The following is a 14,221-nucleotide window of genomic DNA, read 5'->3' on the forward strand; positions in this document are numbered from 1 at the left end:
TAAGGCGCTAACAGGCCCCAACTCCAACATAATGCCCCTTCATAAGGACTACGGTATGACAGCCTTTTCAATCCTAGTCAAGGTATTGCATTTCAGGCATCCCGGGAATGTTCAAGGAGACGTCGAAAAAAGTGTGAAAAAAGATTGAACGCCAATTAAAATCGTTCGCAAATGGGACACCATCGCTCGTTGCCTCGTTGCAGTCCTGTGGTGATTTCATAAGACGTGGAAATCATAGGATCGTTAATGGGGACAATGCAGGCAATTATTATAGGTTTTTTGGTAATCGAGACAGAGTTGTTCATGTTCTCTATTTTTCAGGATCAGTTGAATGCACGTCACAAAACTTCCTTAACTTCGGTTAAGCAAAATGTCAATAATTCAGTTAGGCAAAAAGGAGAAAATGAAAGATTTTCAGTTCCAAAGAAAGCAGAAAACCCACTCATTTTCCGTTTCAAGGCAAAATTATGAAGTTTTGTCTTAAATGAGCAACCAATTAACTGGGTCAAAGGAAATGTGTTACAGATGTCTTCAATGCGATTTTCTCAAAGTCCAGTAAAACCTTCTGCGGATTGATGTTCGAGGTTTGATTTCAAAAATTTATAGTTATGTACCGAAAGCATTTAATAGTGGACCGAAAATGGACCAAAAAAAAATAATAAATTAAATGGACCGAAAAGTTTATAATAAAAGACCGAAAAAATGAGACTACTTACTCAGAGACTGTTAAGACTTAAGCTTTTGAGCCGGAAAATTTGCAATTCGGAAGTTTAGCTTGATGTTTAAATTAACAACCCCTGAATGCTCCGACTGCCTTTTAAGGTCTATAGAGCTGTAATAACATCAAAAATTAAATGCTATGAAAAAAAAGGAAATTAAAAAAAAATTAATTTTTTTTTGTAAAAATCATCCCCATCACGCCATATAAAGTACCAAGTGATTTATTTCACTCGTATTAACAAACCAATTATGGCAAATCAGCTTTTTTGACCATTTTGGAACGATTTCTATGACGGATTAGATGTCCGCTTTCGCGTTAATAACGCGAAACATATCGCGCGTTAATTGTCCCAAATTAGACAAAATGGAAATCTTTATACTTTACGAAAATTGATCAAACGTAAAATAACTTTTCAAATTTTGGCGCAGGACAGCAATAGTTTTCGAATGATAAATAAAAGTTCCGTCAAAAAGCCTGGATAAAAAGTCGAAGTTTGCTTGAAGAAAAAAGCCAACCCGAGCATAAATATTTCGTTAGTTTCGTTGTGAAAGTCGGTACGATAATTATAGTTTGGTAAAAATGTTTTATTTGAATTTCATGGCGTAAAAGTAAAGTGACAAAAAAGTGCGACATCCAGGAAACAATTTCATTTCATATGAATTTTTACACCCGCTAAAGCTTACAGACATAGTTGCTCTGCATTCGCCAAGCAGTTTTGTCTTCAACTAGTTTTCTATTTATTATCATAATTTGATCTGCGTCGAATTGCCGCTTTTCGAATTGATACCAACTGTTGCCTAATACGATCAATTTTCGCTCGTGAATGTCGAAATGACGGGCGGTCAAGGAAATCACTTCGAATGGTTCTTGCGTTTTGTTCCTATTGAGGGTTCTTGTCAGGGCTGCACGTCAAGGATGCGAAAGCTGAGTTTCCGGATTATCGTTCACAGTCTTGAGGCCAGCTTCTACCTTCTGATTGTTTACAGGATTGATTTGCGACTTTGCTGTTTCTTTCAACTGACTAACTAGCTGCCTTGCTTCTACGCCACTGGGGTTAAACTCATGGTTGTGCCCGTGATTGAACAAAATAATGGTTTCGTCACAAGTTGAAAAAGTCATTGGGCATTTATGGGAAAGCCAACTTGCACAAAGCTGGTGAGTGGTAGATTTGGTGTCTCGCTTTTTAGTGAACTCCTATTCGTCCAAGATAAGCAACGCTTTGCCTTGTTGAGTTTTAACAAAAATAAAATCTGTCATATTAGTGTTCCTTGTTTTAGTGCTATGTTTGTAATGATATATTTTTGCATTGTATTTCATTATCAAATGTTTCTCAATTATGACTCCATTAACAGGTTGAAAAATAAAATTAATCCCTCGAAAAGCGTCTTTTATCATTAGCACTATCTCTAGATGGCGTGTCGAAATAATTGAAGCAGTTGAATTGAGTCTCTTTTTAATTGCGATATAGAGATATGCACTAGTCCTTGGTAACCTATATCATAAACTAATTTTAAACCCTTTATGGGATATTTTAATTGACGTGGGCTATATTGGCATGGACTATTGTCTTCATTGGAATATATTGGTATGGGATATTTTGTAATGGGATACTTTCGTATGGGGTACTTTGTCCTGTCACCGATGAATTTATAGGCCTAGCAAACTACCTGTACAATTTTGATGCTAAATATAAAAAATATCAACTTATAAAATTGTGTTAAATACATTATCCGAACTCATTAATAAAAAAAACTCGGACGGAAACAAGTTTAAATCAAATTAGTGGACAGAACCGGTAAGCAGAATTGATTTATCAACAAACTTGAAAAAAAAGAACTTCTTGGAAAGTTTTAAAAATTTTCTCTTTCACCAGAAAAAAAAGTCAGCAGTTGCTGTTCAGGTAGCAAAAATTGTTCCATATACAGATATTTTGCAAATTCAGAAATAAAATTTAATTTCAAGCGATTATGTGTTTTTCCAGGATTTTTCTTCCTTTTTCAAGAAAAATTAGGCAAGAAATGTCGATCAAAAATAGCATTTAAATGTCATATGCTATTTGTTCTTCCAATGGGTGAGTTTTTGAACTGAAACTACGACCTGGAATCACAAGTGGAATTTCTTAAGTATGACATCAAACGCGACCACCCACAGTTTTTTGAAGAATTTGAAACCCCGTGGAAAAAAAATGCAGCCCATTAATAATTTGGAATACTGTAAAAAAGTATAGGGTAGATTGGAAAATGGAATACATTGTCAAAGGGCAGTTTGCCCTGCTACCTTAGGACCTAAAATATAAGTACTGGAAGACCATAAAAACGTGCATTTGATTTTTTCCTTACTAAACATTTATTCAGATAATTCAGACAATTCTTGAGAAAACATGTTTAAGTATTGGTCTTAATTGGCACATCTTTTATTATTTGAGCTACCTCAGAAAAAAAAGTTTTTTCTTTTTGATAAACATCAACAACTTTTTATGAATATAAAATCATGACAAGAACAAGATCTGTGATTGCCAGAAGAAAAAGTGCATACAAATTTTGTCAGCAAGCAAAGAACGTATGAAGTTCATCTCATTGATTATTATTGAATGAAAAGTACAGTCATTTTAAAACACGTTGACGACAAAATCAGAAAAGTTAAAATCTTGTACGCTTTACATTTTCTCTTGAATTAGTTTAATTATTTTGTTTTCGGTTAAGTTTTTTGACATTAAGTTTTTTGAAATTCTGAAAATCAAAAAATGGCCGTTTCAAACGTGGTCAAAGTTTTCATGCGAAAATTCCTGCGATTTAGATCTGTAGTTATGTTAATTACCTTGATTTTGGTCTGCAGTTTTGTGAAGGAAACTTTTAAGCGAAACAAACCAGAGCGGAGTCAAGAGCCAGAATTAGAAAAGTTTGAAAAATTCAGACCAACAGAACCAAGGTAAAAAAATTTAATTTCAATCAAATCTAATTTGGGATAAACTTTTATACTATGTATATTTTGGATTTTTCGAGTTTATTTATCATCAAAAAGCCTCCAGTTGCTAAAAATTTGAAAATTCTGAAAAATAACTTGATAGCATTTAAGCGCAAAAAAGTGTACCGATACTTAATAAAGTACTCTTTTTGCAATCTTGAAGTTTTGATGTTTTTTAGACTGAAAACCAAACCCAAAATCAGTCCTCGGCCTGATCTGCTATGGAACCAAACGCCGCTGGATTCTATCGTAAATTTAGTCGCTCATGTTGATTTCGTAAAATGCCGAGAACCAAACCCCGAGACTGATATAATACTCAAGCTACCGAAACAAGACTGCGCACTTTTTTGCGTTGGACGAGGATTTAGCGAAGTTAATGTTAAATTAAAAACAAGCGAATGCTTTTGCTCTAATGAAAATTCATCAATGCGGGAGGCCAATTTTGACGGCTGCTCGACTGCTAATCATATTTCAAGTCTGTTTTTATCGTACCGGCTTACTGTTAGACACTATCCGCAGTTACAAGGAACCAACAATTTTCTCGGTTGTCTCAAAACAAATATAAATAATCTTCAAAATAAAGGAATAGAATCTATTTCCGAGAAAGAAACGAAAACCGCATGCTACGAGGATTGTTCAAAAAAACAACTGTCAATTTCAATCAGTGTGGTAACTTTGGCTAAAGCAACAATGTGCTATTGTGCTCCTAATTTTTTGGATTTTTTATACTTCATAGACATGGATCAAAATATCTCAGAATCTTCAGAAAAGTGCAAACACGGGGAAGTTTCCGCCACTCAATGGGCTCTTGAGAACTGCCGCGAGTCAGTGTTTTTGAACCCGCAAGCGCCGGTTTTGCCCCAAATTGGACTCGTTACTATACCAGGATCGGGAAACACGTGGACTAGACTCCTGTTCCAGAAGTTAACTGGCATTCTATCCGGAAGTATTTACCGGTCTGGTGATTTGGTGAGAAAAGGTCTTCCAGGGGAAACGGAAACTCTTACTAGTGGCAAAACGACCATGTTTAAAATGCATGAAGGACTCCAAATAAATGACAGTTAGTTTATTAATATCTTTTAAATTTTGATGGGCTAAAAAGACAAAACTTTTTTGGGTTAAAAATTTTGTCTCGAATTTCGCAAACTAATTTGCACCATTTTAACTCTGCTTAAATTCTAGGCAAGATTTGTTTTCTCTAATTTTTGTCCAAAACCAACCCAATTTGAGAAAAATGTGTTCTAATTTTCAAGTTTAATTCATTTTTTCCGGATAATTTAAAGCAGCGGTGTGTGGCGGAAGAGTTTTTTTCTGAAAAAAAAACACCTTTTTTTGCAGATGAAAACACCAAATACTACAAAACTATGGCGAAGTTTGTTCACGTGTTCCGGAACCCCCTGCGGAGTACGTTGGCCGAGTTTAATAGACGAAAGTATGGTCATACTATATCATTCAGGAGCGAAGCAGACTTCAGAAAAGTAGCTGGATCCCCTCCCAGGTAAGATCAGAAGGTTATTCTCTGGACTTAGAAAAAAGTCATTTTAGCCCACATTCACTAGTAGAATAAACGTAGACATGCTATGTTTCATAGAAACGCACAAGCCTTCTCAAGTATACTAACTGCTAACCGCTGTGAAAATACGGTTTCGATAGTTTGAATTGTTCTAGTAAGATAAGTAACCGTGAGATAGAAAGTTAGACAATGAACACATCCCGCATAATTCTGGTCTCCAACGTTCCAAAATAACATCGGGCGGCCAGCCCGCTTAACACTGAGTGGAACTGCTCCAAGGATTCTCCTATTTGTTGTTTCCGTGCCAATAATTGGAATGTTTCATAAGTTTCATTTCGTTCCTTCTTAGATTCCGTTTCGATGGTATCTAATACCCTAGAGTACCTTGTCGTAGATAAATCCAGGTGTGGCCTCCTCTTATGTAGCTCATCCTGTCCTTTCTCCCCCAGACAGAAATACAAGTTCGAGATAAGCGTTTGCTCCGACGCCAGACGATCTTTTCCGTCTACCTCCTCCGGTAGTGCTGTAACCTGCGCTGCGGTTAACGTACTGGCATAATAGAAGTTCTTCGGATTTAGGCTATGTTTGGCCACCACCATTCCCCATTGAAAACGATTAAACCAAAACTCCCATAGCATTGGTGGCTCAGCGAACGTCGAGGGCCAAAACGATGTAATCCCCAGTGGGTTTTTCCCCCCACTTTGGCCTGTTGGCTGCGCCATGTGAAAATACGGTTTCGATAGTTTGAATTGTTATAGTAAGAAAAGTAACCGTGTGATAGAAAGTTAGTCGGAGACAATAAATTGGCGGTCAACCGAAAGTGACAGACAAACTCCGAAGGTTAAATACTAGTTTGCTCCAGACAGATAAATGAATTAAATAGCACAACTAGAAATGGAACAGGAATCGAAACATGAACTAAATTTAGATACTATGACATTTCCCTCCTTGTAAAAACTAACGAATTTTTTTAACGTATCCACTGCAATGCTGTTAACAATAAATCAATAAGGTTAATAATGAGTTTTAACTATCAATGCTGTTATCAACAAATCAATAAGGTTAATAACGGGTTTCAACTAAGTTTTAGCAATCCACTATGACAAAATTTCAAAACATAATCTTTGAGTTTTTGCCGCTGCACGGCATGCCCTCTCCCTGGACCTCCTCATGTTATAAAGTTTTGTAAGTTTGCTTTTGTAAGTTTGTTACTCATGTTTTCTACTCTTTTTTTTTCTTCATTTCGCTCCTGACTTATCCGCCTTTTGAATAGTGTCAATCATAACCGCCCCCATCTTGGTAACTGCTGTTCGTTTTCTGCCCGATCGTCTTGAACTGGTTTCGTCCAAGGAACTCGCCGAATCTTGGCTTGAATAGGAAACAAGTCGTTGTTTCCGACCACGCTTTTTTACCCCGGTTGCTGGAATTTATTCTGCCTCTCGCTCCACCCTCTGTGGTATATTTCCTTCGGTGTCTTCCTTCCTTCGGTTAGCTTCGATTTCTTTTTCGCAAGCCATCGTATATTCTGTTGCCGTTTCATAATTGCTAGGTCGAATTGTGATTGTTTTGGATTGTACTTGGTTCTGTCCCCCACTAGACGTTCCTTGTCCCTCCCTTTCAGCGTCTGTCCCCTTAGTTGTCGGATCAATAGCCAGTTTTGTTGAGATGAGCGGTTAATAGTCCTCTTCTTCTGATTCCGAATCCTCCGCGGTTTCCAAAATTTGGAATCTTGAGCGGTTTCCCATGGTGCGGTGAGAGGTTCCCATGGTGCCTTTTGAGCTGCTTTGTTGACTACTACTTGCTAGTAGCTTCCGTTTAAGGTCCCGCGGCGTTGGTGCTGCAGCGATTTGTCCCGGCGCCCGTTTTTTTGGAAATTTTGCCTTCTTGAGTGCTACTCCTGATTTTCTAAGCACAGCACCATTACTCATTTTAATAGTGTGATCACTTTGATTAACTATACTGGATTTTAATGGTTTATACCTATTCATATTCCGCTCCCCGGTTTTCTGCATTACGGCTGCCGGCGGTACTTCAGCCGGTTCATTCAGTGCCCGCACAATTCCAGGCTCATTATCCTGGTTAGCAGCTTGGTCCTCAGCCAGTTTCATTGGGTGTCGCCTGTTTTTCCGGTCGTAATCTGTATCCGATCGGACTCCCCAGTTCGTATCCATTGGCTCCGGCATTGCTTGGGCGTTTGGGTCTTGTTCATCTAAACAGGCAGATTTTGAACGTAATACATTTCCAAAATTTAGATTCCATAATGATGGCTTTTTGGTCAAATTTCTGAAAACCGTGTTAGCTTTCCGACCGTGGTGCGCTTCAAACGGTGTTATGTTGAGGGTAGCGTTTTTGGCAAATCTTAAGGCACCGAGGGCTCTTTCAACCATCCGATCCAAGGGTTCCGGTTTATCCTCCCGGGCATACGTAAGTACTGAATTCTTGATGCTGCCAATCATGCGTTCGACACATCCTGTTGCCCTATGATCATTAACTGGCGAGATGAGCATTTCAATTCCCTCTTTATGACAGAATGACCGAACCTCCTTGGATATAAAGTTTGTTCCTTGGTCAACTCGAATTTGTCTCGGAACTCCGTGGGCAACAATGTCTGCTTTTAGAAATTTAATAATTTTATCCGACCGGTTCGAATTACAGACCATCGCCGATGGCCAACGGGAAAATTGATCTACCGCTACCAAAACATACTTTTTAGACTTCTTTAAGTAGTTAATTGGCCCCCAAAGGTCCAGTTGAACCGACTCATTCGGTTCTTTCGGCTCAGGTATTTTCCCTATATCCCCTTTTGAACACATATTTTTCAAATTCTTACCAGCTAATGTGCATTCTGGACAATTTCCGGCAATCGTTGCTAAGCTACGGAGCCTGTACGGGTACCAGATGTCTTTGGCCGCGTCATACATACTCGATTTTCCGTGGTGATAGTAACGCAACCTATTGTTCACCGCCGCTTGCAAGGTGTTAGGAATAACTAGCCTCTCGTCCATCCACAGGCATCCGTCTCTTACATGAAAATCCTGATAGTACTCATGCATAGTACTTACCAATTGCTGCAACTTTTGTGTGTAACTGAGGGTCTTTACATTTAATCATTTCGATAATGGCTTGTAATTGAGGATCGGAATTATATTGTGATTCTATAAATCGAAGATTAAACAATTCGTGAAGGGCGGTTTGTTTACTCACAACCTTACAACTTCTCGGGATAACGGACATAACTCGATTTTCCGGATTAACTAATGGATAACTTTCACCGGGGTAAACCGACGGAATGGAAATGATGGTGTTAGTTTTAGTACTCCGGACTTCTGTTGTAACCGCTTGCATATCCTGATCAATCTCCTCTATTTCATCGCTACTACTAATGCTGGGGTGTCATGCCAATAGTTTTCTGATTTTCTCTCCACAATTGAGTTATATTTTGAATTTTGAATGTTTATTTTTGAAGAATTTATGTAACCAAATTCAGCTTCAATAATAGTCCCAACTAAATTTCCACTAAACTTAATTGACCTGCCGGAAATGCGATTTGTCGCTCTGTGATTGGTCCAATTTCCGCCGCATGATCATTCGCCCTCTACCGGTTGTTTTCCATTCGATATATTACAAACGCGTTTATTATTAGTAACCGATGGAGACTCGAGTCTGCCTTTGGAGAAAAATTCGTTTTCAAATCCGAGGGCGGATCTAATTCTAGTAATTTTCGCCACTGTAAACATACTATCATAGTTGCTGACCGGTTTAGCGTCCAAGCTGGGGTGCCTCGATAGGTAATTGGCGAGTCCAATTTTTGCTCCGGGTTTCTGCTCCACTTGAAAATCGAACGGTATAAGACGATCTAACCATCTGGTTAATCTACTGAACATTGTTTTGTTCTTTTTGTTGTTACCATTTAGCAATGATTCAAGTGCCTTATGATCCGTAACTATTGAAAAATTTCTCCCCAACACATAGTTTTGGAAATACTCCGCCCCCCACACAACTGCAAGCATTTCTAATTCATTCGTAGAGTACTTTTTCTCTGCCTCGTTTAAGTACCGGGATGCGAAGGATATTGGCCTCCAGCCGTCGAAATTTAGTTGCTCAAGAACCGCTCTGAGCCCGTTCTGACTAGCGTCGCATACGACTCTTGGGTCACGGTGTATATCAAAGTGCCGAAGTTCTACTATATTAGCCACTTGTTTTTTCAGATTCTCGAATGATATTTGACATTCACTATTCCAAATATATTCGTTTTTCTTGCTTAAAAAAGGACGTAACGAGGCTGATGATTCCGCGAGTGCTGGAAGGTTTTAGTGCAGGCTATGAATAAAACCCATAAAGGATTTTAGCTGCGACACCGTTTTTGGTGCTTTTAGCGATTCGATCGGTTCCGTTTTTCGGATTAGCGGTGTGATTTCGGTACAAGTTATTTTATGCCCCAACCAATCACATTCTTTCCGCGCAAATTGGCATTTAGTAAGCTTAAGCGACATATTCTCGCGATCTAACTTCCGTAAGATTCTTTCGACCGCCGAAATATGCTCAATTTCAGTGCCTTCGTCGATAAAAGCGTGCGCCTGCGGAAACTCCGAAAGGATCGTATCCATCACTCTTTGAAATTCCGCAGGCATAAGTGTAAGGCCGTAGAACCCCGTTTGAAAACGATACGTGCCCGTTGATTTTCCTCCCACCAGCGGAAAATTGCATTGGACGCTCGTTTCCGGGCTAAGTGGTAATTGACTGTACGCATACGTAAGGTCCATAGTAGAGAAATATACATTTTTCCTGGTTTCCGTTCGCTTAACGTTTGACCTACCAGGTCCATGAGCTCTTTAATATTCGGCATTTGGTATTTATTCTTGTGGACTTGCTTGTTCAACTCCCGGGATTCTAACGCTAATTTCACTGATCCGTCCTTTTTCACCGTTATTACAATCGGAGAAACAAAATACTTATCCGAACATATTTCCAGTTTTTTGATGTGCCCTTGCCGTAAAAGTTTATTAATTTCCTTATTGACCTTATCCTGCAATGTGATGGCACTCTCCGTCCTTTTTGTTGAATCGGCGTTAACGTGTCGAAAAAATCCGCGTGTACCTTATAATTCTCCCTGCACCGACATCACGTTCTCCTCCGGTGCCTTCTGTACTATTTGCAATCCCAGATTTGGCATTAGATCTCTCCCAATAATCGACGGTCTGCTTCCTCGGATCACTCTGATATTCGTGCTAGTCACCCATCCGTTCGTTTCTAACAAGTTTTCCATCGTTCCTAACAGTCGTAAGGGATTGTTTTCGTAACCCCTGAATTCGTCGTCCTCCGGTGCTGGTGCCTTCACGTTCACTCCTGCGGTGCCCAACGTCCGCTTTAATTCTCCAATGGTAAATATTGAAATCGGTGATCCACTATCTATCCAGGCATTCGTTTGTTTCCCATTTACCTTAATTGGTAGTCGAGCGCCGGCCAACTTCAATTCCGTTTCTCTCCGAGATTTGATAGCCATGACAACATAATCTCCTGAGCTGTCCGAAACCCACCATTGTTGCTTCTTTACCGGCGTGTTAACCCAGCCAACTGAATTCATATGTTGCGAATAAGTATCCTCAGCGTCGCCTATTTCACTAGCTTCTATATCCTCCTGATTTTGGATTAGTCCCACTGCCGGTCTTTCCCGGTTATTCCTCTTCCCCGACAAGTTCTCTCGTAATGTCCCGTTTTCCTGCAGAAATTACACGTCGCATTTTTGGCTGGACATTTAGTAAGGTGTTCCGGAGTAAAGTTGGGTTGGTCACAATTATAGCATCTTCTAGAAACTCCCCCTCTCATCTCTGCTCGTCCTCTGAACGATCCACGGCCGCGCTGTCTATTATTTCGGTATCCTCCTCGGATTGTCCCCACCGGTTCCGTTTTGATTGGGAACGCTCCATTTCCACCGGTGGTGCCACTAGTTGTTACTTCCCCGGTTGCCGATCCGTATGATTTAGCATATTTGTATCCACGTTCGTATGAAAGTGCAATACGGTACACCTCGTAGGGTGACTTAGTCGAACGGCATAGTTCATTTTTAGCCTCTCTATTGTTCATGTTCACAATGAACACATCCCGCAGAATTCTGGTCTCCGACGTTCCAAAATTACATCGGGCGGCCAGCCCGCTTAACACTGAGTGGAACTGCTCCAAACATTCTCCTATTTGTTGTTTCCGTGCCAATAATTGGAATGTTTCATAAGTTTCATTCCGTTCCTTCTTAGATTCCGTTTCGATGGTATCTAATACCCTAGAGTACCTTGTCGTAGATAAATCCAGGTGTGGCCTCCTCTTATGTAGCTCATCCTGTCCTTTCTCCCCCAGACAGAAATACAAGTTCGAGATAAGCGTTTGCTCCGACGCCAGAAGATCTTTTCCGTCTACCTCCTCCGGTAGTGCTGTAACCTGCGCTGCGGTTAACGTACTGGCATAATAGAAGTTCTTCGGATTTAGGCTATGTTTGGCCACCATTCCCCATTGAAAACGATTAAACCAAAACTCCCATAGCATTGGTGGCTCTGCGAACGTCGAGGGCCAAAACGATGTAATCCCCAGTGGGTTTCCTTCCCCCCACCCCACTTTGGCCTGTTCGCTGCGCCATGTGAAAATACGGTTTCGATAGTTTGAATTGTTATAGTAAGAAAAGTAACCGTGTGATAGAAAGTTAGTCGGAGACAATAAATTGGCGGTCAACCGAAGGTGACAGACAAACTCCGAAGGTTAAATATTAGTTTGCGCCAGACAGATAAATGAATTAAATAGCACAACTAGAAATGGAACTGGAATCGAAACATGAACTAAATTTAGATACTATGTCACCGCGTTATAAAGCAAGCATAATTCATCGAATATTCTCACCGGGGTTGATCATAGTATAAAAAATTCCCCATGTTTTGTGTTTGTTTGCACGTTTTTCTCAAAAACAAAAAAGAAAGATTGACAAATATTTCGAGCCTTGTTTCAAAAAACGCACTCTAGCAAAAATCTCAGATGCGCTTCTCTTTTTGAGAATCTTTAACTTTTGTTGGTTAATTTTGTGATCACTTGTATTTTTGCCTTATTAACTATGCCGTAAGATTTTTTAAGGAAATTAATTGGGTGGTTCGAACTTTACCTGAAAAGAATGTTTTTGAGCCAAATTGTTTCTTACACGCTGTCAAAAAAAGAACTTAAGCTGGCAAAAAAAATTTGCTGAAAATATTGCAAAATTTTCAAACGCCCATCATAATTATCATTTTTTTCAAATATGACTTCGGCAATAAAAAGACGACTTATGGGATCGCGAAATTTGGCTCAACGTTTTCCCAAAAAAGCGTCATTACGTTCTTTAATTATGTCAGAGAATTATTTAAATGCAGCACAGGAGAAAGTTTGAGATCTTTCTGCGTAGCAAGATTTGAGCTCTCTTTGGGATAATCTTGTAATGGCAGCATAAAACTGGCAAGAGTATCAACGTTTGTTTCAGCAAAAGATACTTCAGTGCAAATTTCGCCCAAACTTACGAGCAACAAACCAGCCGAGGATTGAGCATATTGTCTGCCATTTTCGATGATGGAAAACCTGTTTTGGTCATTTCTTACGAAGACTTACAGCAAAATCTTTTGTCGCAATTACTCAGAATTTTACTATTTTTTGATGTTGGTGATGTAACGTCTTATTGGAACCGAGCAATATGTACCTACTACAACGATGCAAAAGCGAAAGAATTTAAAAGAAATTACAAAGTGGATTTGGAAAAAGTAGCTGCTGAATTTTTGAACAAACAGACATTTCACGACGACTTGATTCTTTTCGAGAAAAATTTCACGCGTAAAGGAGTTCACTTTTTGAGAATGGATGAATATATGAAGTCTTTTCAAAATTAAAATTGAATTCGGATCAAAAGTTTTATTTCGAATTATTTTTTGCATATATTTTTTTATATTTCCGTTTGTGTTTGTAAAAAACGTTACTTACGCTACAAGAAAATTTCAAAAATTAAGTATGAATTAAAAATATTCGTTGAAATAAAGTTTTTGGCTGGCGCATCTTTGACTTACATGTGCTTCAAAATTTGTAAGCATTTTAATCTGATCAGTTGTTTCGATTTTCCGAGCTCTCCTTGAATCAAAAACTCAATTTTCCAAAAAAAACTTGTTGCAAAAAATTTTGAATTTTTTTTCGGCGCGTTCTCCGCGCAAAATAAGAGATGACACATTTGAAAGAAAAAAAATGTAGATCAACTGAAAACAGATTAGATAAAATTTTTACAGAAGATCATTGGTACAAACTGACACCCATAGTTGAAGCCCAGAACCCATCAACACGCTAATAAATTGTTGGAGTTGAAGATTTTTCCAACAAGTTCAAGGGGAAGATTTAGGAGGGACGCTACCTTCCCGCAGGGATTCGACTCCCTCGTCACCCAAAGGTTCCCCCTTTGGTCCTTTGGTACTATTTTATGACATGCGGACTTACTTTTTTCTCTAGGCGTGTTCGGTGCCAATATGTCCTTACTTTCAGAGGGGAGCACGCGCCAAAAACACGCTATGTTTTTTTATCAAAACCTTCAAAAAGAGCCCAAAAACGGTCTTTTTGGTCTGCCTTCTAAAAATTTGCCCGCTTCGCCTGCTATTTTGGCAACATTGGGTCTGTATGATGTTTTGGGAGAACTCCTCCTCCCCACGTCCTAGAAAAAAATCTCCACCCCCATCCTAGACTCCCCCTGGTTAGACCCCCTGAAAAAACATTGAAGAAATTGCAGAATTAAAATCCGATAAATGTTATGACTTCATCAAATGACAGTTGGCTTATTCGCCTAAAAAAGCAAGAGAGCAAAACTACGTTCGTTTTCTGCAAAATTGCTGCAACTACAACAAATGAAGTTTGACCATTTTTGTGGTTGCTGCTAAATCAGAAAAAGATATATGACTCCTAAATAATGATTTATAATCTTTTCCACCATTTTTTGACTTTGGATTCATTATTCATTCACATTTTTCCTTGCCTAAGGATTA

The 14,221-nt window shown here is 39.1% G+C and overlaps 2 protein-coding genes across 3 annotated transcripts in view; one reads left to right on the forward strand and one right to left on the reverse strand.

Annotated features, from left to right (window-relative positions):
• Positions 1 to 14,221, reverse strand: part of LOC134848183 (acetylcholine receptor subunit beta-type acr-3-like) — a 108,732-nt gene that overhangs the window by 53,421 nt on the left and 41,090 nt on the right. The gene's annotated exons all lie outside the window — the stretch shown is intronic.
• On the forward strand, positions 3,324 to 13,097 carry LOC134848064 (sialate:O-sulfotransferase 2-like). 2 transcript variants are annotated; one of them, XM_063865401.1, is made up of 4 exons: positions 3,324 to 3,649; positions 3,865 to 4,745; positions 5,024 to 5,183; positions 12,691 to 13,097. In XM_063865401.1, the coding sequence occupies exons 1-4, from the start codon at positions 3,465 to 3,467 to the stop codon at positions 13,088 to 13,090; spliced, it is 1,626 nt and encodes a 541-aa protein (XP_063721471.1). In that variant the 5' UTR covers positions 3,324 to 3,464; the 3' UTR covers positions 13,091 to 13,097. The 2 variants fall into 2 exon arrangements, with proteins under 2 accessions (XP_063721471.1, XP_063721472.1); XM_063865402.1 differs by having other exon boundaries at positions 4,422 to 4,745.

Source organism: Symsagittifera roscoffensis, chromosome 6 (assembly GCF_963678635.1).
Source record: "Symsagittifera roscoffensis chromosome 6, txSymRosc1.1, whole genome shotgun sequence".
Taxonomy (NCBI): domain Eukaryota; kingdom Metazoa; phylum Xenacoelomorpha; order Acoela; family Convolutidae; genus Symsagittifera; species Symsagittifera roscoffensis.